General features: G+C 44.6%; 1 protein-coding gene across 1 annotated transcript in view; it reads right to left on the reverse strand.

Annotated features, from left to right (window-relative positions):
- Positions 1–24,323, reverse strand: part of EPHA10 (EPH receptor A10) — a 545,244-nt gene that overhangs the window by 44,507 nt on the left and 476,414 nt on the right. The window contains exon 10 of the mRNA XM_083173569.1: positions 19,761–19,886. Coding sequence (XP_083029695.1) covers positions 19,761–19,886 — 126 coding nt within the window. The remainder of the gene's footprint in view (positions 1–19,760; positions 19,887–24,323) is intronic.

Genomic DNA, 24,323 nt, shown 5'->3' on the forward strand with positions numbered 1-24,323 from the left:
TTATCTGTAATATTCTCCCCACCATGAATGAGTGGCCCTATACAGTGCCGCTGAGTAAGATTGTTGGATATGTGTTTACATGCAGTGGTATTGCAGAGGTGGCGTCACACAGTCCAGTGGCTTAACCAGCAGTGTGGTTTACTGAGCCATACTCACTGTAGTTACACTGATTATAGCATGAAGCGGGGCTGTAAAAGTTCATCAGTCAGTGTCTGTACATGCATGCAATTGGTTGCATGTATATCTCCTCCCTTAGCCCCCCTGGAGCTAAGTGGGGAGACATCCATTTTTCACTGTATACTTTTACTCTGTGACTGGCACCATATATGCGAAGTATGGTCTAAAGTGGACTTTATGGTTAGAGCAGTGTTTTTCAACCACTGAGCCATGGCACACTAGTGTGCCTTGAGCTGTTTTCAAGTGTGCCCCCAGATCTAGAGATGTCCAAACCAGTTTACAGCCATCACTAGTTAAACTGTTATTTATTGGTCTCTTCTTTTCATGTAAAGGACCAATGTATTTTCTTATTGTTACCTGTGGGGACCCGTGTGATTGTTTTTTATATGGGATCCAATAGGTTTGTTTTTTCTTCTGTGGGGGCCAATGTGTTTTGCCCTGTGGGGATCTCATGGTGTGCCTTGGCAATTTTTCAATCTTATTTAGTGTGCCACAAGGTTAAAAGGTTAAAAATGACTGGGTTATAAAGAATAAAGCTTCCCTAAAGGAGCCATCTTGGAGCAAGCACAATAGCAAACTTCTTTAACAGTAAACACCGGGCCACTAGGAAGGATGGTTTTGCTGCAATTGCTGACATGCATCTAAAAAACATATCCAAAATATGACCCTATCTCACACAATACACTACTAAATCTCTTATCCATGCACTCATTATATCCCGCATTGACTATTCAACCTCTTCAGGCAAGCCTATCATACAGATGGGTCAGGTCCCATCCTGGCTGGCGGGTCGCCAGAACGTCCGCGCTGGCGACCCACCAGCAGCCGCGCCAGCGGATACACTGAGACGCGCGTGCGTCTCACGTGCACGCGCGTCTCAGTCTCCGTCGCCAGCGCGACGGAAACCCTGTCCGTCTCCGCCTCAGGGAGACGGACAGGGTTAGGGGGGGTTAGGGGGGGGATGCGGGCAGGCGGCGGGGACCCCGGATTACCGCCGGCAAGCCGGCGGGGACCCGGGGGAACGGATGGAAGCGCCGTCGGAAGGGGACGCGCGCTGGCGGAGGATGGCGGCTGGTGACGCCAGCGCCATCCCCTGCCAAGATGGGACCTGACCCATCTGTATTTAAGTACCACATGCATAACCCTCTGAGGCACTTATGTATTATATAGCTTCCCTTCTGGACATGTAACTTGGTGGGACTGCTATGCCATTACTGATGCCTGTCCTTTTGTTTCCCTCCTATATCCCTATAGATTGTAAGCTTGCAGCAGGGCCCTCTTACCTCCAAGTATGTCTGTCATTACCCAGTTTGTTTTATCACTGTGTACAATTGTAAAGGGCAACGGAATCTGCTGCGCTATATAAGAAACTGTAAATATATAATAAATGTGTATGCCATTTAAACGGTAACTAGTCAACTTTGTGCATAATTTAGTTGGCCCACTGAAACACACAATGATCACTAAACATGTTGAATCCATTTAAGAAAACTAACATACAGAAATGTATTTATTGATTTCTTTACAGTTACTTATATAGCGCAGCATATTCCGTTGCGCTTTACAATTGGAAATAGTGATAAAACAAATGGGGTAGAAACAAACCGAAATACAAGTAGGAGGGCCATGCTTGCAAGCTTAAAATCTATAGGGATAATAGGAGGGATACATAGGCATAGAATTCCATAGCATGGCAGTGCCACCAGATTATAAGACGGTCCTGATGGGATGCAATTAGATATGAATGCTACTGGAGGTTATGTGGGGGTCCTGAATATAATAGGCTTGCCTGAAGAGGTGAGTTTTCAGGGAAATCTTGAAAGTTTGGAGGCTAGAGGAGAGTCTCAGTATGCGTGGAAGGGCATTCCATATGGTGGGTGCTGCCTGACAAAATTCCTGCAAGTATAAGTGGGAGCGAGTGTGGATGAGAGACGCAGATCTTGTGCAGAGCGGAGAGTGTTGGTGGGGATATATTTTGAGATAAGAGAAGAGATATAAGTCGGTGTAGTCAAAGTAATGGCTTTGTATGTAAGTAGAAGTATTTTAGATTGAATGTGGTAATATAAGGCAACCAATGGAGGGACTGACAGAGCGAATCAGCAGATTTTGAACGTCTAGCCAGGAAGATCAGCTTCTTTATCAAAATGGATTGTAGCGGTGAGAGTCTTTTTTTAGGAAGCAAGCACAATAGCAAACTTCTTTAACAGCAAACATCGGGCCACTAGGAAGGATGGTTTTGCTGCAATTGCTGACATGCATCTAAAAAACATATCCAAAATATGACCCTATCTCACACAATACACTACTAAATCTCTTATCCATGCACTCATTATATCCCGCATTGACTATTCAACCTCTTCAGGCAAGCCTATCATACAGATTGGTCAGGTCCCATCCTGGCTGGCGGGTCGCCAGAACGTCCGCGCTGGCGACCCGCCAGCAGCCGTGCCAGCGAATACACTGAGACGCGCGTGCGTCTCACACGCACGCGCGTCTCAGTCTCAGTCGCCAGCGCGACGGAAACCCTGTCCGTCTCCGCCTCAGGGAGACGGACAGGGTTAGGGGGGGTTAGGGGGGGATGCGGGCAGGCGGCGGGGACCCCGGATTACCGCCGGCAAGCCGGCAGGGACCCGGGGGAACGGATGGAAGCGCCGTCGGAAGGGGACGTGCGCGCCTCTCGTGCGCGCGCATCCCCTTCTCACCATCGCCATGGCGCTGGCGGGGGATGGCGGCTGGCGACGCCAGCGCCATCCCCTGCCAAGATGGGACCTGACCCATCTGTATTTAAGTACCACATGCATAACCCTCTGAGGCACTTATGTATTATATAGCTTCCCTTCTGGACATGTAACTTGGTGGGACTGCTATGCCATTACTGATGCCTGTCCTTGTGTTTCCCTCCTATATCCCTATAGATTGTAAGCTTGCAGCAGGGCCCTCTTACCTCCAAGTATGTCTGTCATTACCCAGTTTGTTTTATCACTGTGTACAATTGTAAAGGGCAACAGAATCTGCTGCGCTATATAAGAAACTGTAAATATATAATAAATGTGCATGCCATTTAAACGGTAACTAGTCAACTTTGTGCATAATTGAGTTGGCCCACTGAACACACAATGATCACTAAACATGTTGAATCCATTTAAGAAAACTAACATACAGAAATGTATTTATTGATTTCTTTACAGTTACTTATATAGCGCAGCATATTCCGTTGCGCTTTACAATTGGAAATAGTGATAAAACAAATGGGGTAGAAAAAAACCGAAATACAAGTAGGAGGGCCATGCTTGCAAGCTTAAAATCTATAGGGATAATAGGAGGGATACATAGGCATAGAATTCCATAGCATGGCAGTGCCACCAGATTATAAGATGGTCCTGATGGGATGCAATTAGATATGAATGCTACTGGAGGTTATGTGGGGGTCCTGAATATGATAGGCTTACCTGAAGAGGTGAGTTTTCAGGGAAATCTTGAAAGTTTGGAGGCTAGAGGAGAGTCTCAGTATGCGTGGAAGGGCATTCCATAGGGTGGGTGCTGCCTGACAAAATTCCTGCAAGTATAAGTGGGAGCGAGTAATGAGTGTGGATGAGAGACGCAGATCTTGTGCAGAGCGGAGAGTGTTGGTGGGGATATATTTTGAGATAAGAGAAGAGATATAAGTCGGTGTAGTCAAAGTAATGGCTTTGTATGTAAGTAGAAGTATTTTAGATTGAATGTGGTAATATACAGGCAACCAATGGAGGGACTGACAGAGCGAATCAGCAGATTTTGAACGTCTAGCCAGGAAGATCAGCTTCTTTATCAAAATGGATTGTAGCGGTGAGAGTCTTTTCTTAGGAAGACCGGTAAGGAGGCTATTGCAATAGTCAATGCGTGCTATAATGAGTGCATGGATTAGAGATTTTGCAGTGTCTGGTGTAAGGTAGGTAAGATGAATTTTGAAATACGTTTTTTTAGATGCATGTAACATGATTTAGGGGCATATTTACTAAGCTCAGTGAAGTGATAAAGTGTCTGGTTTTTATCACTGGCCAATCAGTTCCTGACTGTGAAAAGATGATACTGAAATCCGAAAGAGTTACCGTAATTAGTTTGACAAGAGAGGAGGTATACATTGCGAAAAGCAGAGGAACGAAGGCTGAGGCTTGTGGTATTCCAACTGACAGATGTACTGAAGAGGAAGTAGAATCAGAGAAATTAAATTGCAATTAAAACAAATTACTTAAAAAAAAACCATGCAGATAAGATTAAACAGTAACAGCATATCTAGCCAGGAAAGATCACAAATATACTTGTAAATCCAGGCTCTACGGTATCAGCAGTGTTGGATCCTTGTGTGGGAATTGGCCTCTTAGCCTTAGGCATACAGATAAATCATTAGTCAAATTACCCTTTGACGTTGGATGATTTCGCTCCCCTTACATATTGTTTCAGTTCTCCAGGAATAAATCTTAAACAAAAATGCCACTGATAATTTGTATTTACATTATCAGGTGTAAATGTAAAGCCATATATACACGGTGCAATGCGCTAGGTAATTTTGACTACATAGTCAAAATTGCCTAGAAAATTAGCCAGCATCGCACTGTGTGTACACGGCTTTTCCCTTGTGGACAACAGCAATGCATGGACCTCTGGGGTTGCTATCGGCAAGCAAAAAAACATGTGCAGGCAAGGCAGTTTTGACTATGCTGCACAGTGCAGTGTATTTGTCCTATGGCCTTAGTTGAAATTTGCAGAGTCAAAATCACTTTGTCTATGCTTGTAAGTACACTCCTTTAGGATTGCAGTTGCTGAAGTCTGTTGTTGTCAGTTAATGTTAATAGTATCTGAACACCAGCCCTCCAAGGCTACTAATACCAGGCTAAAAACTTTCCTTTCACACAGCCTCCACAAATTTATTGCCTTCTTTTTTAATCATCATGCAAATAATGGGGAAAAAATGGAAAATTGAAAATCACAGTAAACTGAGTCAGGGCCGTCATAACAGCAGTGTGGGCCCCTGGGCAAAGCAATGCACTGGGGCCCTTACCAATTCTCCCCTCTTAGGGGTGGGGGGCAGTGTTCCCTCTAAGCTGTGCGCACGTGCGCGCGCACACAACTCGAAGAGCGTGGGCACAGACATGACTACAGAGCGCACAAAGCAGCAGTGGTCCCTTTTTGCAGTTGTGGACTCAATTAATGTGTGTTTCACGCATTAACTACATTGTGTGCTGTGTTTTGAATGATTACATGTTTAATATAATTTTGAAGTAAAGTAAACACAAATGCTGAACGTCATTTTCCAGTTATATATAAGTGACGCACAAAATTAAAAATTTCCTTCCAAAGTTGCACAGCCAAAATCTTTTGCCGCACACAGCCTTCATAAAATTAGAGGGAACATTGGTGGGGGGTGCTATCAGCAGCAGCTTTGATGTCCCACGGGTGGCAGGGGGTGCTCTATCTTCCATTCAACATGTACGACCTGGAGCAGTAACTTCTGCTAATTACTCATTTACTGCACAGGTGGTGGGAGGGTGAACACTAACGTGTGGAAGGGGGCACTGAGCTGAATAAAGGGTCCCTTGTACATGACTTCCAGGGAGGTAGGGGGTGTTTTATACACAGGAGAGGGTTATCCTTCAATAGTATAAAAACCTAGAGTCCCAACTTTCAGAAGGTGCTGATAACTTGGGGATCAGAGATCAGGAGCTAGAGCAATCCATTGACAAAAATATAAAACTGTACACCAGATGTTTGGAGCTGGAGCAGGGACTGGCTGCTTGAAGGCTGATATCTCTGGTTCTGGGCATGACAGAGACAAGCTGCTAGTGACGGCAGAAAGGAGAGAGTCCCAGCATTTGGAATATACTCTCAGAAAAACTCTAAGTCAGAGAGAACCTGAGAAATATGACTGGGAATTGAAATGAACAGGTCAGATGTTGACTGCTGCTTTGAAGTTGGATACCTCCAGTTCCCCAGGGCCGATATTCAAGATTCTGGTATCCCTGGAAAAAGGACCCTTTTACACCTGGGGCCCCTGGGCAAGTCACTCACATCTGGAGCATACTCTCTATAGAAAGCCTACAGACAGAAATGCCATGTTATGGGCCAGTAGTCCCCATCCAGAGAAGCTTATGTCAAATTAGCCGGTTTCTCAGTTCCTTAGGGTACTGCGTAATAACTCAGAACCATCTCAGGCAGAAATGCAATGGTACTTGTTTCCTAGCATGGCACCCATCGTATGCCATCGCATACTACTAATTAAGGTATGCGATGGGACCCGATTTTCGGGTCCTAAGACCCGAACTGTACAATTTAATATTGCGTCGCATTGCATGCCACTACAATGGCATGCGATGCGATTTTTTATTGTACAGTCACCCTGATGGGTGATTACTATGTTAATTGCACCCCCATTGTTAACGCCACCCCCACTATCAATGCCAACCCGAAGTGTGTCGAGCGACGGCGGTACGCGTCCTCCAACCTTTTCATACCCCCACTATCCACGTCGGTGTGGAGTTGATTTTATATAATGTGGCAAGCGCAGCGAGCCACCGAGCCCAAAGCGTGGTGATTGGACGCGGAATACATGTGTAGTAATCCGCGCCACGCTTCGGGCTCGGTGGCTCGATGCGCTCGCCACACTATATAAAATCAACTCCACGCCGAAGTGGATAGTGGGGGTATGAAAAGGTCAGAGGACGCATACCGCCAGCCCCTCACGGGCTCGCTGCGCTCGCCACACTTCGGGTTGGCGTTCATAGTGGGGGTGGCGTTAACAATGGGGGTGTATTTAACATATTAATCACCCATCAGGGTGCCTGTACAATTAAAAAATCGGGTCTGATTGCATCAGATCGCATGCGATCGGGTCGCATGCGATGCGATAAAACGATGGCATAAGATGAAAATCGTGGGCGCCGTGCTAGGAAACAAGTACCAATGCAGGAAGATCCATGCAAATCCTGATGTCACTAGAAAAACAAAAGCGTCTAAGGAACGAATGACACTGGTAATGAAGTGCGACAGTGGGTACAACAAAGTCACCAGTGCAATTAAGAAACATTGGCCAATATTGGCAACCGATACTGCCTTTAAAGGGGTAGCCAGTGCTTCTCCATTAATAGGGGCCAAAAGAGGTCAAAACCTCAAGGACATTCTGATGCGACCCAATATGCGCTACACCCGAGGAGGGGAAAGTTGGCTAAAAAAGAAGACAGGCTGCTTTCAGATGTCTGCAATGCATGACTTGCAGGGCTTTAAGTACAGGAAGCACGTTCTGTCACCCCCACTCTGGTTTGAAAATACAAATACGGCACCACTTGGTCTGCACCATGGAACATGTGGTGTACATTTTGAAATGCCCATGTGTACTTACATATGTGGGCAAGACAATACGTACCTTTAGAGAGTGGATGAACCAGCACCGGTCCTCAATTCGATTTGCTTATGCCACGTCTGTAACTGACAAACTAGTGGCAGCCCACTTTCTCAAGTTTGAGGAGTGTGAGCTTAAGATATGTGAGATGATTGTTAAATTCACCTCCAGAGGGTATGAACCCAGATCAGGTGTCAGTAATGACATATATGATTATTGATAGGGTGCCCCCCCTGGAGAGAGGGGGAGACTGGGGACTTTTACTTTTGAGAAAGGAGTCCAAATGGCTTATGAAGTTAGACACAATAGCCCCAAAATGGCTGAATGAAGTCAATCTTGAGTTCTTGTGATATAATACAGAAGGATTCCAAGTTTATCTTAATTTTTTCTTAATTTTTAATTTTTAATTTTGTCCTGTTAAGTACTCAAATATGTACTGATAATCTGCGGTACTTGTTTCCTAGAACGGCCACATGGACCCGATTGACCCGATTTCCTTTGAAATCAGGTCCATTTTGCCGGCAAAGGGAAAATCGCGGGCATCGCGTGTGTGGCGAGCACAGCGAGCCACCGAGCCTGAAGCGTGGCGAGCGGACGCGTATACCTGTGAAGTTATACGCGTCCCCTCGCGGGGCACGCTACGCTCGCCACGCTTCGGGCTCGGTGGCTCGCTGCGCTCGCCACACTTTATATTCTCAACGCCGACGGGGATAGTAGGGGAATAAAAAGGTCGGAGGACGCGCACCGCCGCCCCTTTGCGGGCTCGCTGCGCTCGCCACGCTTCGGGTTGTCGTCAATCGTGGGGTGGGGTTTACCCTGTAAAATTGGGGGTCTAGGGAATATTTTACATTGAATCCAATGTAAAATTGGGTCCCAGGGACCCTATTCACATTTGATTCAATACAAAAAATCGGGTCGGTCGCGTCGGTCGCATCGCATGCGACCAAATCGCATGCGATGCGACCAACGCGATTTTTCCGACACGACCACCCCGATGGAAATCGCTGTGGCCGTGCTAGGAAACAAGTACCCAATCTGCTTCTAATTTAGAGTCTGCTACTGTTGCGTCTGGGATATTTGCATATATGTACGTTTGTTTTTAATTTGGTTGGGTGCCTTAGTATGTGGACCTTGATAGGCATATAGTGAAGAGGCCAGTAGTTATATTTATGACTAGATTGAGACCCGTAGGTAAAATATACATTCTTATGAACTAATTACACTCTATAAACCATTGTATTTGTTATGCATAGCCAGAACCGGTGCAAGGTGCCGGAGCGCCCCAGGCAGGGGGGGTGTGCTGGGAGTGTTGCGGTGCGGCACGGCTCGGGGAGGGGGGTGCTGCCGGGTGATGCAATGCAGCGCTGCGTGGCAGGGTGATTAGTTAGCGCTCAGCTCACTTCCATACCACATCCTGCTGTCGGGTCCACATGCCAGGAAGACAGGGCATGCTGCACGCAGTGTGTGGTGTCTACCGCGGGTGTCACCCCAGCCTGTCACTCCAGGTGTCCTTCTGGGGGGGCGGGAGGGGGGGTGGTGGGCAATGTGGCCGTCAAGTTGATGCTAACCTGCTCCATACCATCCAGGGGGGAGGACACCTGCTCCATTTTCCGCCCTCCAGTGGCCGGCGCCCTAGGCAAATGCCTAAAGCTGCCTAGTGGTGGCGCCGGCCATGTGCATAGCCATATGCTATATGAACCTGTCTAATGAGGTGCTTGGAAAGTAATTGATCGCACTGAGTGATGGCAGTGCATATCATTCAGTCTAATAATAGCTATGCGCCCCATGTATGTATTATATAAATGATATGGGATGGAACGCACTGAGCAATGGCCGTGTGTTCCATCAGATAAACAATGGCCATGCGATCCACCTAATGTGTCCCCTCAGCTGACCAGTCTAATGAGGTGCTTGATAAATAGTTGATCGCACTGAGTGATGGCAGTGCGTATCATTTAGTCTAATAAGGTATGCGCTCCATGTACACATTATGTAAAGGATATGGGATGAAACGCACTGAGCAATGGGCGTGCGTTCCACCCGATAAACAATGGCCGTGCATACCACTTGGTGTGTCCACCCGGCTAACTGAGCATGCAAATGTAACCCACAGTAATGCGGATGGAGGTGACGGAATTAGGAGTGACTTCCGCCCGGACACTTCTGCACAATGAAACGCACGCAGAGTGGGCGTGCAGATCACCTCCAGCATCTAACTGTAAGTGATTTATGTGAATATCTGGGGCAACAGATCAATGATGTATATGCGAGTAACAGCGTCTATGTGCAATAATTATAATGGTGAGCCTATGGCCACATTTGATATTGAATGATTACATTAAAGAATGTATCACTTCCGGCAATTAATAAGGGGGAGTGGTTGGCATATTTACTTGCTGCTATTTAAGGTCCACATAAGGCAGGGGATAGTTACACACTGGAGAAGGCAGGAAGGGGGTCTTGAGAAGCGTCCGGTCGTCCATCCCCGTTTGCAGAGGCAGAGTGTTTCCCCGGCTGGTGCACGTAGGGTGTGAGATTGGCGGACAGAGTAGTCAGCTGGACCGGAGGGACACCTACTGTCGGGGGGACATTTCCGGTCCCACCTGGCTGTGTAGGACGCTCCCATGTCCGGCAGGTGAGCTTGATTTGTTTTTAATGGGTTTGGTGGGCGGGATTGTTTCTGGGTTTGGGTGTATATAATGCCATTTCTTTTGTACATTGTTGTGTATATGCTGTCCATCCCTGACGACGGGGGGTAACCCCGATACTGTAGGATTAAAGGACTTTGATTAAACCAACCTGTTGAGTGCCGCCTCCTACCTCCTCCATTTCTGTTGGCCCTATATGGACTTGCACTTGGATGGCACCGCAGCACTTGTGAACTCTACTTTGGACTCTAGTAAGTCTTTATTTATTTGAGTGCCGGATCTCTATGCTGTATATATATATATATATATATATATAACAACTCTTTGACGTGCGGCACTCAGAAATATAAACGACGTAGACAGGGTCTCAGCTGAGACCCTGTCTACGTCGTATATTTCTGAGTGCCGCACGTCAAAGAGTTGTTGTGTTCATTTACCCAGTGAAGGCACCGGGACCCGTCCTAAGGGTATTACATGGTTACTGGGAGTTCCGGACCCTCGAGTGTATATATATATATATATATATATATATATACTGAATATATATATAAAGGTTTTACAGTATATTCCATTTGAAATAGAGCGGATAAAGAAGGGGAGGTAATTTTATTTAATAAACCAGTGAACAAAGGTTGCTGTGTTCTTTTATTCCTTGTTACATTTTTCCTCTTACAGGTGGCTATTTATTATTATTCTGCAGGCAAGTGAATGTTACAATCACTCAGACCACAGATGCTACTTATACATTAATTTAAATCGGAACACAAACATAGTAATTTCACACAAAAAGCACAATATGCATATGCTGCATACTTTGATGTGTAGTATTATTCTCTGAAAGTGTCAGAGAACAATAGTGGCAGAAAAATAGACCGCAAGGATTTTCAATATTACACTGTGGGATACACAATGCAATGTGTTTCAAGAAGCAGAACACCGAAAGAATAATGAAATTACCTGATGGTAAAAGTTAGCTTTGCACTGGCCACATCTATGCTGTGAATCTTTAGCTCCAAGGAGAGCTCTGAGTATCTGAAAAATAATTTGATGATTTTATGATAGTTTAGCTAATAATTCACTTGCTGATTTTAAAATTCAAAAGTTTTTTCTGACTGTGGGCAGATGTATAAAGGGTCAGTATGGGGGAGAAGAGGTAAGAGCGCATGTGTGCTGATACAACTTCTCCACCATGTATGATATGGCGGACACACCTTTAATGACAGGGTCGCTATTAAGGAGAGCCGAAGACTGATTACATAAAGGCTCTCCTTATCATCTGAAGGCTGCAGTGAGACCCAATATTTACAGATTGAAAATTGTATTTTTATACATCTGCCCCTATTTTTGTATGTAATGGCTTATTAACCTGCAATAGAGCGATTATCGTCAAACTGCTTTTGTGCTGCTCTAACAATGCGCATGCTCTATGAAACCACTGCGATGTTCCTTGCAATGAGGATTTCATGGAAAAGTGAAGTGATGCAAACATGTCATGGACATTTTTTAAGCATTCACATACCTCCCAACATTTTCTTCCCACAGGACTCCCACATGGGCCCAGTAATCGGGTGTAGCCTCCAGAGAAAAGGGGTGTGGTTTCACAGAAATGACCACAAATGGGAAGCAACGCCCTCATAGTCACTTCTGTGGGCGATGGCCAGCGCTGTGTGACCTGCTGGCCATGCCAACCCATCTGTCTGCAGGAATAGATGCTATGCACATGCACACAGTGTGTGTTCCCCCACTGCTTGGCTTAGCAGAGCAGCAATGGGCAGGAGGGTCTCCCAACTGCCACCCCCCCCCCCCTTGGACACTGTCGGGTGGGATGCGGGTCAGTCCCAAAAAAGATATGCCGGGTCCCAACTGTCGGGAAGTACGACAGTCAGGACCCGGGATTGAATACCCCCCTAAGCCTACTGGTGCAGTCCTAAAATAAATAAAAAAATAAAAAAGACACTCGGCAGATACCTCATGAGTGTGTTATCAGAGATGCTAGGCTGTTAATTATATTTAAAATGTTGACAGTTACAGTACACCCAACTCACTGATAATGCATGTGGCAGGGACAGCATACCTATACATGAAGATAATGTGGAGGATCTGGTCCATGTTTTAGAACAGCAGCAGCAGGAAAACTAATGTGATCAGGGCTGGACTGATTATGAGTATCTGTGCTCTCCTGATATAAGGGTTTCCAGGGCAGAGGGTCATTGCTCTTGATGGTGGAATAGCTGCCCAAGTGATAGGCTGGAGTTTAGGCTATCGTAAGGATGATTGGAGTTTTCTAAAGAGTTTGTACTATGCTGTGACACCTGTATGCTGCAATGTTGTAACTATCCTTGCTTAAGCTGATTACCTGGTATGCTGTTTACCTGCTACAAAATAAAGACCAAGACTTCATAGCCTGAAGATTTAACTCCATGAATGAGGGATTTTCAGCTAGGACCAAATAAAACAATAAACATTGTAATAAATGGTACTTGTTTCCTAGCACGGCCACACCGATTTACATCGGGGTGGTCGTGTCGGAAAAATCGGGTCGATCGCATCGCATGCGATTTGGTCGCATGCGATGCGATCGACGCGACCGACCGATTTTTGACCCGATTTTTTTTTTTTATGAAATGTAAATCGGGTCCCTGGGACCCGATTTTACATTGGATTCAGTGTAAAAATATTCCCAACACCCCCCAAATTTAACAGCGTACACCCCACCCCACGATAGACGCCAACCCGAAGCGTGGCGAGCGGCGGCGGTGCGCGTCCTCCGACCTTTTCATTCCCCTACTATCCACGTCGGCGTGGAGTTGAGAATAGAATAGTGTGGCGAGCGCAGCGAGCCACCGAGCCCGAAGCGTGGCGAGCGGACACGGATACCTTCACAGGTAAACGCGTCCCTTTGCGGACTTCACAGGTGTCCGCGTCGCCACGGACACCTGTGAAGCCCGCCAAGGGACGCGTATAACTGTGAAGGTATCCGCGTCCCCTCGCGGGGCTCGCTGCGCTCGCCACGCTTCGGGCTCGGTGGCTCGCTGCGCTCGCCACACTATTCTATTCTCAACTCCACGCCGACGTGGATAGTAGGGGAATGAAAAGGTCGGAGGACGCGCACCGCCGCCCCTCGCGGGCTCGCTGCGCTCGCCACGCTTCGGGTTGGCGTCTATCGTGGGGTGACGACGGGGACATCTATAATGTGAAATGGGTCATATTGGCCCATTTCACATTTTTCACATTTTTTTCACTATTTCAATGTAAAAAAATATTTTTACATTGAAACCGATGGAAAAATCAGGGGCATCGCGTCGTGACCATTGTTAATGGTCCCGACCGACGCGATGCCCCCGATATTTTGTCCTAGCCGGCCAAATGGACCTGATTTCAAAGGAAATCGGGTCCATCGGGGTAATCGTGTACCTTAACTTAAGGTACACGATTACTCCAGATTGTGGCCGTGCTAGGAAACAAGTACCTAATAAATTCATGATTCTCTCCCCAACTTCTCTAGTTTCCATCATTGTTATGGTGACTGGATGATGTCACTTCCTTAGACCCCATTACTTACTATTGCCAATCAAAAGAAGCTTATGGTGTATCAGTGTTGCTATGTGATCTCAGCATCACCACATCCTTCATTTACTTGGTTCATTTATTTCAGCGTTGCTTAGAGAATATGAACATTGCCATGGTAATCTAACATCAATTTACATTGTGTAGTATCTGCTTATGGATCCTGTCTATTTCATTTAGTTACTTTCCCCTAGAAAGCATGCTATTCCAGTATAACTTTGGAGAGCTGCAGTCATATTATTGTGTGATTATATAAAGCATAGTATGTTCTCTTTTGATTTAAAAGATGCAACTATTGCCAAATATTACAGAATGGATTAAAATGTATCTATATAGTAGATGCACACAGATACATATGACATCACAAAAGAGGATTTGCAAAGAAAAGATGCAGTTTCATATTTTGTGACTCATAGTTTTTATTTTGAGAAATAATAGTAAGACATACTCGCATTGTGGTTGTTCTTGCTGTCAATCTGATACAGTATGCAGAATTTGCAATGCATTCGGTAGAATGCACAATTTTTTGTATTTCCACAAATTCCAAAATATGGTTTGCTTCTTCTTGCACTTTGCCAGTGCAATAAGCTTTAATCAGTTAAAGTCTTCAAATCTCACTATATGTCATTAAAAAAAATCTATAACCTTACAATGAACTTATCTTTAAAAAAAAAAAAACCTAAAAAAAACAGAAGCCTGAAGTAGCGAGCTTGAAGTTTAGGCGTGCGCAAGTGATTAAAGCTTCAGGGTTGTAAGAGTGGAATTAATTTGCTTTAAAGTTTTCAGCGGCAAAGTGGATGAAAATCAATAAATCATTTAGTAACTTAGCATATTTCAAGACAGTTTTCTGCAAAAGCCTCTCCAAACAGATGTTAGCATGTGGTGCCTCACTGAGAGATCAGCAACATCCTTTAATGCCATCCTAGCTGCAGGTAAATGAGAATATAAACTGAAAAAAGACAGCAAATTGTCTACGCTACTGAACATCAGACATCTTTAGAACTGAATCACCTTCTTCAAGGAGAGTTATGCATTCAGCTCCGGAGTGGCGTACCGAGAGAATTGATTTATTTATTCACACTGGCCTTTCTTCAAACATTTGCTGTAGACCTTCTGGTCAATGTGGGTTATGAAGGTCCATGCATGACAGATTAGAAAGATCTCAATTGAGAGTACTGTTACACTTCCAGGGTAATATGATGTATTTTCTTATTGGTAGCTTTCTTTCCAAATTTCAACATATAGTGGGGGTTACTCTGGTTAACATGCAGCTCTTCCTGTCTTGTTAAGGCCGCCCACCGGCAGCAGTGCCGCCCGCTTCCCCTCGCACGCTGTGATCCCCTCATGGCTGTTTTGCGTAAACATCCATTCGTAGCCTATGGGGCAACACTTACATCATTTGATGGTCCCAGACCATCGAATGACGTAGTGGGTACAGATGGAGCTCAGCCCATCTTTGCAGGGGCTGGCAATTCTATCGCCATCCCCCGCCATCCCGCCAGGGGGGACGCGCACGAGACGCTCACGCATCCCCTGGCAACGGAGCCTGCCTCCAGTCCCCGCCACCTCCTCCGCCATAGCCACAGGTACCCCTCGCTGCCCCGAGCGCCCCCCTAACCCTGCCCATCTCCCTGAAGCGGAGATGGGCAGGGACATTCAGCATCCCCGCCAAGAGACTGGGACGCGCTTGTGTGTGAGACGCACGTACGGCCCAGTTCAGTGTAGACCCTGTCCGCAGGCGCTCCCCAGTGGGGAGGGTCTGGAGAGCCCTGGCCAAGGATGGCAGGAGCTACATCTGTACATGCAAAACTAAGACACTCTCAGGTGTTTTCACTTTGCGTGTGTTCTTGTGGGAACATGGCGGGCAGCTGACATTCAGTGATGTCAACTGCCAGCCCCCGGAAGCTGTTTCACTGAGTGATTACCATGGGAATGCCAGCAAAACGCTGGACATTCCCATGGCCACATCCCCCGGCCCGCCTCCCGATGCCCCCCGCCGAAATCTTATGTGTGAGCACCCGGCGAACAATCTGTTGTGGCTGCTCGCACACAGCGCATGCACATGTGCAGAAATGCGCATGCGCAGTTCAAAAACATTTTGAACTATGCATGGACCAGAATAAGGTCCAGTATGTGTTGTGTCTAATCAGTACTTATTATAACTAAGGTGGCAGACAATTGGGAAGTGTTTGACATCATTAAAATGATCACTGAGGATGATAAAAATCAGATAAAAGTAAACTAGAATGTACAGTATTCTGGAAAATACTGCATTCTGACCATGGTTACTTAAGGTAACATGGAGCCCTTCAAATTGTATTATTTGGCTCCACATTGAATGCATGATCTGATTAATTTGGCATGAATATGTCTATATATATATATATATATATATATATATATATATATATATATATATATATATATATATATATATATATATATATACAATAACATTTTGCAGAGTACACCTTATATGGCAGCTCTTTTCATAGGCCCCTGCTGTCGCTATTATTCAAGTACACTGTAGTATAAAAATAAACTAAACATGCAGGAATAATAAAAAAATATAAGCACTGAGTATATAGTAAATGACATGGAGAGTGATAAACCACCAGCCAATCAGCTCCTAACGGTCCTGTCACAGGTTGTGTTTAAAAAATGACATGTAGGAGCTGATTGGTTGGTGGTTTATCACTATAATTTTATCACTTTAAAGGCTAAGTACATCTCTCCCAAAAATTACAGAAACAGAATTTGCTTTAAAATTGATATGTACTAATACTAACTTAGAATTCACAGCTATTCCTAAAAGCCCTTGACTTCTGATGATAAGCAGTCCTCAAATTGTGATGAAAGATCTTCTTGAGGCAGTGGCACTTCTTTTAGCAATGGATGAGCTAGTAAAAGGCCACATAAGTTTAATGAATAATTGGCTGCTGTACTGTATGTCAGTAGAAGAGAAGCAATTAAAGCAACAAAGTACAAAAATGAATGCTTTTATTTATTGCACAAATCCAAAGTGGTTACACAACAGGAGTGAGAATTGGGCTTTCCGTTGTTTGCAAATGGTTCCGGATTAAGGTCTGTGGGGTCCCTAGACAACAAACTTGTTGGGGCCCCTATCAATAAAAGAAATAGGTACTTATATGTTAGTTGGGCGCCCACTATAGTTAGTATGCTCATACCCCCACTATCCATGTCGGCATGGAGTTGATTTTATATAGTGTGGCGAGTGCAGCGAGCCAACAATCCCCACGAGGGGACACGGAAAACTAGGCAAATAGCTTAGTGGGCGCCCAACTAACATATAAGTACCAAGTAATATAATATCAGTTATAAAAAAAGTATAATTTTTCTCTCAGCATTGTAATTGTAATTGAGAAAGAAGATTTAGTATTTTTTTGAAAAACAAAATGCAAATTCCACTTTATAAAATCGCATACACCACTGGTACTGAAATTGCAGCACATCATGATTCAGTTATGTCTCTGATTTCCCCACTGTCAGCGAGGCTGGCAGTGGCTGTGATGTGCTGCAATTTCAGTACCAGCGGTGTATGCGATTCAGGGGAAGAGTGTGGGGGCGCCTAATGTGTGAGGGGCCCAGGGTGACCGCCCCTGTCACCCCTCCTTGGTTCTGGCCATGTTTGCAAGTTAAAGGTTAGAATTGTATACTAGTCAAATTACACTAGCTGAGCATTTCATACTGTTACATTTGTGACCTAAAAAGTACACTTTTGTTTATCTATTTTACATTAACTGTCCGTGAGAAACAGAGTTCTAATGTTTTCCTAATCAAATGAGAAAAAGTAAAATCGACATACAAATGTTTTATACTACTTGTTTCATATAAATTGATACTGAGGCTATGAAAAGAAACACATAGAAGCGGATTCAGGATTTGCATTCATAGGTGTGTGCACATTGAGTGTTAGGGGTGCACAGGCACCCCCTAATGCTGTGCCCACCCTTATGAACACCTCCCTGCTGCTAGCAGTACCAGTAATACCTTTTACCAAGGACTTTTGCTTTTTAGAACTGTATTCAATTAAAAGAAGCGCCCATCAGTCAAGTCAATTATGTGTGTTTTGCATTGTACTAGACCATTGTCATACCACTACATACCTGCGTCATCCATTTATGTTTTTTTTACAGAGAGTAATTAGAAGATTAAAACTGAAATAGGCAGGATAATATGGGCCCTTATTCTGATCGGTGCGGCCGGATTCGAATATGCGGCCAGGACCGTGCGTGCGAAACCCCGCCTTCCATACGGATCGCCAACTCCATCCGTACGCGGCAAGAGGCTGTCCGAACGGACCGCACGTGTATTTTTCATGGAATACGCCTCGTCCATCTCAGGGAACCTCCCCCATCATTCGATGGTCGCAGACCATCGAATGCAGGACCGAGTGTTCCGCCAGCTCCCGCAACCTCAGACCACATGGACATTTTTCCGTGCAAAAGCAGAGATCTGGGCGGGCAGCTGACATCCGGCGATGTCATATGTCCGCCCCCTACACGTGCGTCACGGCCGCATTACCATACGTACGCCCAGCGTTTGCATGGGAACTCCCATGAAACGCGGGGCGTACGCATATGGTAATGAGCCCAAATAGCCCTTCACGCCCCTCTCCACCCCCTGTTCGGAGTGTTCACATTTCATGCGGGATTTGGCCGTACGCCCCGCTCGCACATGCGCAGAGACGCCTCTGCACATGCGCAGACACAAAACATCGGCGGCACGAACGCACGCGGATATTACCGCACCAACCAGAATAAGGGCCATGGTGTGGAGAGACGTTTAATATTGTAGCGAGTGCCAATAGATGATGGTAGACACGCCTGATTGGCGGGGTTAGACACACCCAATGGGCGGTGTTAGGCATGCCCACTCTATGGTGCTAGACACAGCCCTTTGACAGTGCACCCACTAATAAAATGTGCTGCGAATGCCTATAGTTGCATGCATCTCACCTGCAATCCCACTAGCATTGCAGATGCTCACCATATTAACCCTTTGAGTGTCAACATTGCTCAAATATTTGAGATCCTCAAAATATCCACAAAAAATGCCAGCGGCACTCACAGTGACTGTTCTTTTAGTGTAAATAAATACAAATACATCCAAGTCAATTAATTAAAGTTTATTTGAATATTGCATCCAGAAAAGAGCAGTCGCTGTTACCGGCGCAGGCATTTTTAGCGGATACTTTGCACACCTCTCACAGCAACGATGGCACTCAAAGGGTTAAGAGTTGTGCACATCTATAAAATCACACCACCATATATATACATTTCTTAATTATCAGTGGGTACTTTCACAGCCCTTTCCACCTTAATCCAAATGGGACTTTTTATTTTCCCACCTCAGAACATCCCTCAATATCAATATTACTTACATGTTCACACTACACTTAAGCTGGATACACACTATAATATCTTTCCAATCTGCCTGGTTGGAATGAAAATCTGGTAATGTCTGAGAGCAAAGGACAATTGACCGTTTGCTCCCAAATATAGAAACCAGACAAAAATGGTCATTCAGACAACTTGGTTAAATTAGTTTATGGTTTTGTCCATTTTTAAGCTTTTAGGAGCAAATGGTTTTTATTTTTTCCCAGATATTACCATATTTCCGTTCCAACAAGGAAGATTGGAAAGTGTGTATCCAGCTTTAGCCTACACTATTTCACATTACCACAAACTCAGTGGCTAGTGGAGATGTGACTGAAATGCATTGTGGACAGTTATAGAGCATAATCAGTGCAAAACATGATAAAGTTACAATTTCAGGATTTTATGCACACTGAGGGGCATATGTGCTAAGCCTTGTAGAGAGATAAAGTGTATAGATAAAGAACCAGCCAACCGCCTTCTGCTATTTTACAAATATATGGTAAGCTAATTGACTGGTATTTATTTCCATCCACACTATCTCTCTCAACGTCTTAGTAAATAGACCCATGTGTTTAGAATTTATACTGTACATACCTGTGCCAAGTATTCTTTCAATCTTTATGCTGGAATTATCCAATTCTTTAGCAAACAAGTGGACAGCTTGCATGGGATCTTCACAAGTATCTGGATCAATATAAGTTCTTCTTGTAGGTATTTTAACTATTAAAAAAAGGACATAGCGATAAGCATTGCATCATGGATTTAGAAACTTTTGTCTGCTTAATTCTCATCAAATTTGCAACAATGTCAAATACTGAAAGCACCGTGATATAAGCCATAGGCAAACGCAGGGGGGGGGGGGTTCTGGTTGCCCATTATAGCTGCCACCACACCATGCAGTGTAAGGGACGGAGCAGAGTTGCTGCACATCCCCAGTGTACCAGCTTCTTCCACCACATTTACTGTATGTGTAGATCTGAGCCCTCAAACATCACAATGGAACAGAGACCAGCTGCCAGGAGGAAGAGACAGGAGCCCTACCATGAAGTGGGAGATTGTGAGCTTAGAGCTTGCAGTACTGGGTCTATTATGTTTGTGTATTGATTATAATAGGTTTAACCTTTTCCAGACCACTTATCTTATTTAAATGTTTGAAACAGCAGACTATATGTACTGATAAATAGTAATACTGTATTCCATACAGTGTCCAGTGTATAAAAAAGACCAATTTTAAGGGCTGTTACCGCTCCCCCAGACTCCTGTACTTATTCCAATGCACTGCAGAGTTGAAGATTTTGGATTACATTTGGAAACCCCCCTCTAAAAATCCTGCGTTTGCCACTGTAAGCTTCTACTGCTGCAATGTATAGTCATTTCCTTTGATACCTTTAGTCTAATTTAACAGCTGAAGGTAACAACATTTCAAGTATTTTGGGAGAATAATGATGTTGGGTTATTTAGGAATTAAAACAAATCTAACATATCAATGTGGTCATGATAATTTCCATAATTATTTTAACATTTAAATGAAACAAAATGTTCTATGATATTACTGTTTATATAAAATGCATTTCATGTGTACTGATTGAACTAATGGAAATCAACTTTGTTTTTGAATGCTGGCTGCTTTCATTTACAAAGATAGCCTAAAAAATCAAACTGATAAAAGATCCATAAGATACTGTACATTGACAAGCATTAAATAGGTCAAATGACCTATGCTATATGTGTAATAATGGACGTGATGTACCAACCTGGCGTAATACATACATCCCGCCACTCACCATGCTGATATTAATAGCTTATATATTTATATAATATACTAACATATGCGATTAGTATCACAAAGTGCAGCTCAATGGGTTTTAGCACCTGGACATCCAGGGTTTATGCAGAAGGATGCAGCAGTCACTATAGTTGCTGGGAAGGATCTGATCCCTCTACACCAGGCATTCCCAACCACGGTCCTCAAGGCACACCAACAGTGCAGTTTTTAGTGATATCCAGGCTTCAGCACAGACGGTTTAATCAGAATCCCTCAGATACTGATTAAGTCACCTGGGCTCAAGCCTGGATATCTACAAAACCTGCACTGTTGGTGTGCCTTGAGGACCATGGTTGGGAATGCCTGCTCTACACCATGGATGCGGAAAGAAGTCCATAAGCTTCTATAGGGTAATGCAATAGCTAGCGTTACCCTCCGCACTAGGGATGCCAATCCCGGGGCATTTTTTCAATCCCAAAATTGAAAAATGCTCAATCCCGGGATTTCTTGGAATCCTGGGATTGCCCCCCCTAATAAAAAAAATGCCCATGCCACCCAAACTCCATGCCTTGCACCGTTACTCACATAGCGGTGCTGCATGGACCATCAGTACATCACTGGCTGTGAGGCCGGAACTGGAGAGCAGCAGAAACTGGAGAGTGGCAGTGCATGGGTGAGACTGGTGGGCTGCACAGTGTGATCTCTGAGCTGCACAGCCGGGACAGGAACAGCTGGGCAGAGTCTGAATGAGTGCTCAGGCACTGCCCAGCATTAGACTGCACATGCACAGTCTAATCCCGAAATTCAAATCCAGGCAATTTTGGGGCCAAATTCCAGGATTCCTGTCAATCCCAATGCCTGGGTTTGGTCACTGTACTCTGCACCAAAGTTTGCGATTGCCGCACTTAATACAGTATATACGGCAAATGAGGTAAGACCCTGAAAACTGAGCTTTTACCGCATGACCCATTAATACACTTCTGACTCAACAGTTGTTTCGTATGCTCTGATTAGAAAGTGAATCATACTGTGCACTGATATTCAGAAAGGTACTGTAGTATCTCTCTAGGGGCATATAGAAAAAAATGTTGAATGACCCACAAAAACGAACATTTCCTTATTGCTGCATGTCCTAGAAACAAGGAATATTAATACGGTATGTATTAAGCTTCAATTGTACATGGACTCTTAGTGATGAGCGAGTAGAAAAGTGATCTTTACTGATTATTTCCTTAAAGTACTGTACTGTTAATGGACTATTTTTTTCACTTAATCTTCTTGTACATGTATTGCAAAACCCTAATGAAATAGCTAGCCATTGTAATGAAGATGTTATTTGAATGCTAATGTAATGGCTCTTGCTAATCCATAGCAGGTAAGTACACAAGGTGCTCCCATAGAAAAAAATGAACAAGTACAATGACTAACACCAACCAAGAAGCAAATCTATGCAAATTTGTAGGAAACACTGCATAGAATGGATTTTATTTTCACATGCAGTTCCATGCTATTCTCTTGCCACCACCATCCATGCCGCCCACGGCTCTCCCTACAGGAAGATTCAAGATGGCGCCGCAATGGCTGCCTAGGAACTGTGCACTCAGCCATACGTATCCCGTGTCCCCTGTGTGATAACTGTACTGTCTCTGTTACAACTGTGCTGTCTTTGCTCATACTGTTACCTCATACAGTTACCCACCTGGCTGCTGCAACGACCAGTGGCGCCGCTGATGGCTGCCTAGGCGCTGTGCAGCTCGGCGGGTATGTGTTCCCATGTGATAACTGTACTGTCCCTGCTTATACTGCTACCTGGCTGCTGCAACGACCAGTGGCGCCGCTGATGGCTGCCTAGGCGCTGTGCAGCTCGGCAGGTATGTGTTCCCTGTGTGATAACTGTACTGTCCCTGCTTATATTGCTACCTACCTGGCTGCTGCAACGACCAGTGGCGCCGCTGATGGCTGCCTAGGCGCTGTGCAGCTTGACGGGCATGTGTTCCCCGCAAGTGATGTCTTAATGCTCTCAATGTAATGCGTTTAATGTCTCAATGGAATGTGTAAAATGTCTCAATGGTATGCATGTAATGTGTCGTCGTCCCCCCCCCCATTTCATCCCCGCTGATGCTGCACTGTAATCCACAAAAAATTCCTAGTGTGCGCAATCACACATGGCCAATAAAGTTGATTCTATTCTATTCTATTCTATGCTATTCTCTTGTGTTAAAAACACAGCAATTGAACAATGCAGGCTAGTGCTATTGATTTATTGCTATCTTCTAAAAGGTGACCATACAGTATTTACAAAAACACCTTGTAAAAGAAAGACTGCAAAATAATATGTACTCTGTAGCAACAGCTGTCTGGTTTCCATACACAATTTATCCTGTGTGATAGCAAAAATATCGCCCTGATTATAGTTTGCTCTGCATGACCAGCTCCGCACATTCAGGTGAAACTCATTTTAGATCGGTTCATCCATCCGAAACCTACAATTAAGTGAAACAAATGCATGTCCCTTGTCTATCACCCAGCTATAGACATACACTAACATCTTGTGATTAACAGAGCCGTGACAGGGAGTGAATACTAATTTTGTGTACAGTGTTCTCTTATAACTGTTGAGCTCAAAGGGAAAGCTGCTGAAATTCTGACAGGAAAAGATAAAATCTGGATAAACATGGAAGAATTTAGCTCCCCCTCAGAATGTAACTTTTAGCTCCCCCTAAGAATGTAACTTTTATACTAGGAAATAAAAGTCAGGTTCACCATTTGGGCTAAAGTGTGATGGTGAGATTTAATAGGATGAGAGTTTCAGAAAGTGAGAGATTTGGTAAGAAATCTCCAGGTTTTTTTAAAGCGGCAATTTTTCACACTGCAAAAACAAACTGGTTTTGCAGTGTAAATGATTGCCGTTTTAAAAAAAAGTGGAGATTTCTTACCAAATCTCTCACTTTCTGAATATCTCATCCTATTAAATCTCACTCATAGTTTCTAGAAGTGAGAGATATTGCTCACAGGCACAGCAACCAATCAGAATCAAGCTATTTTCCTCTAGAACAGGGGTACTCAAACTATTTTGCTCTGGGACTCCATCAGACAATAAAAATTATTACAGGAACCCAGCAAGCTACCGCATAATGGCCGCCACACATGCAGTCAACAGACCACACATCCACAGTAGCATTGATGAGGCACAAAACAAATGAGTGACAGTTAATGCGACAGGGAGGCAGTTGGTAATGGGGAATGGAAGAGGATGGACAGGGCAATGGAATAGGGAGGCAGTCGGTGTTTACTTTATGAGTCTTTCCCTGCGACCCTCCCCTGCTGCAAGATCTAGGAGTGCAGCCTGCTTTTGGCAGTGGTAGCAACAACTGCTGCTGGGCTGGATGCAG

The sequence above is a fragment of the Crinia signifera genome, chromosome 2, assembly GCF_055691185.1.
Source record: "Crinia signifera chromosome 2, ASM5569118v1, whole genome shotgun sequence".
Taxonomy (NCBI): domain Eukaryota; kingdom Metazoa; phylum Chordata; class Amphibia; order Anura; family Myobatrachidae; genus Crinia; species Crinia signifera.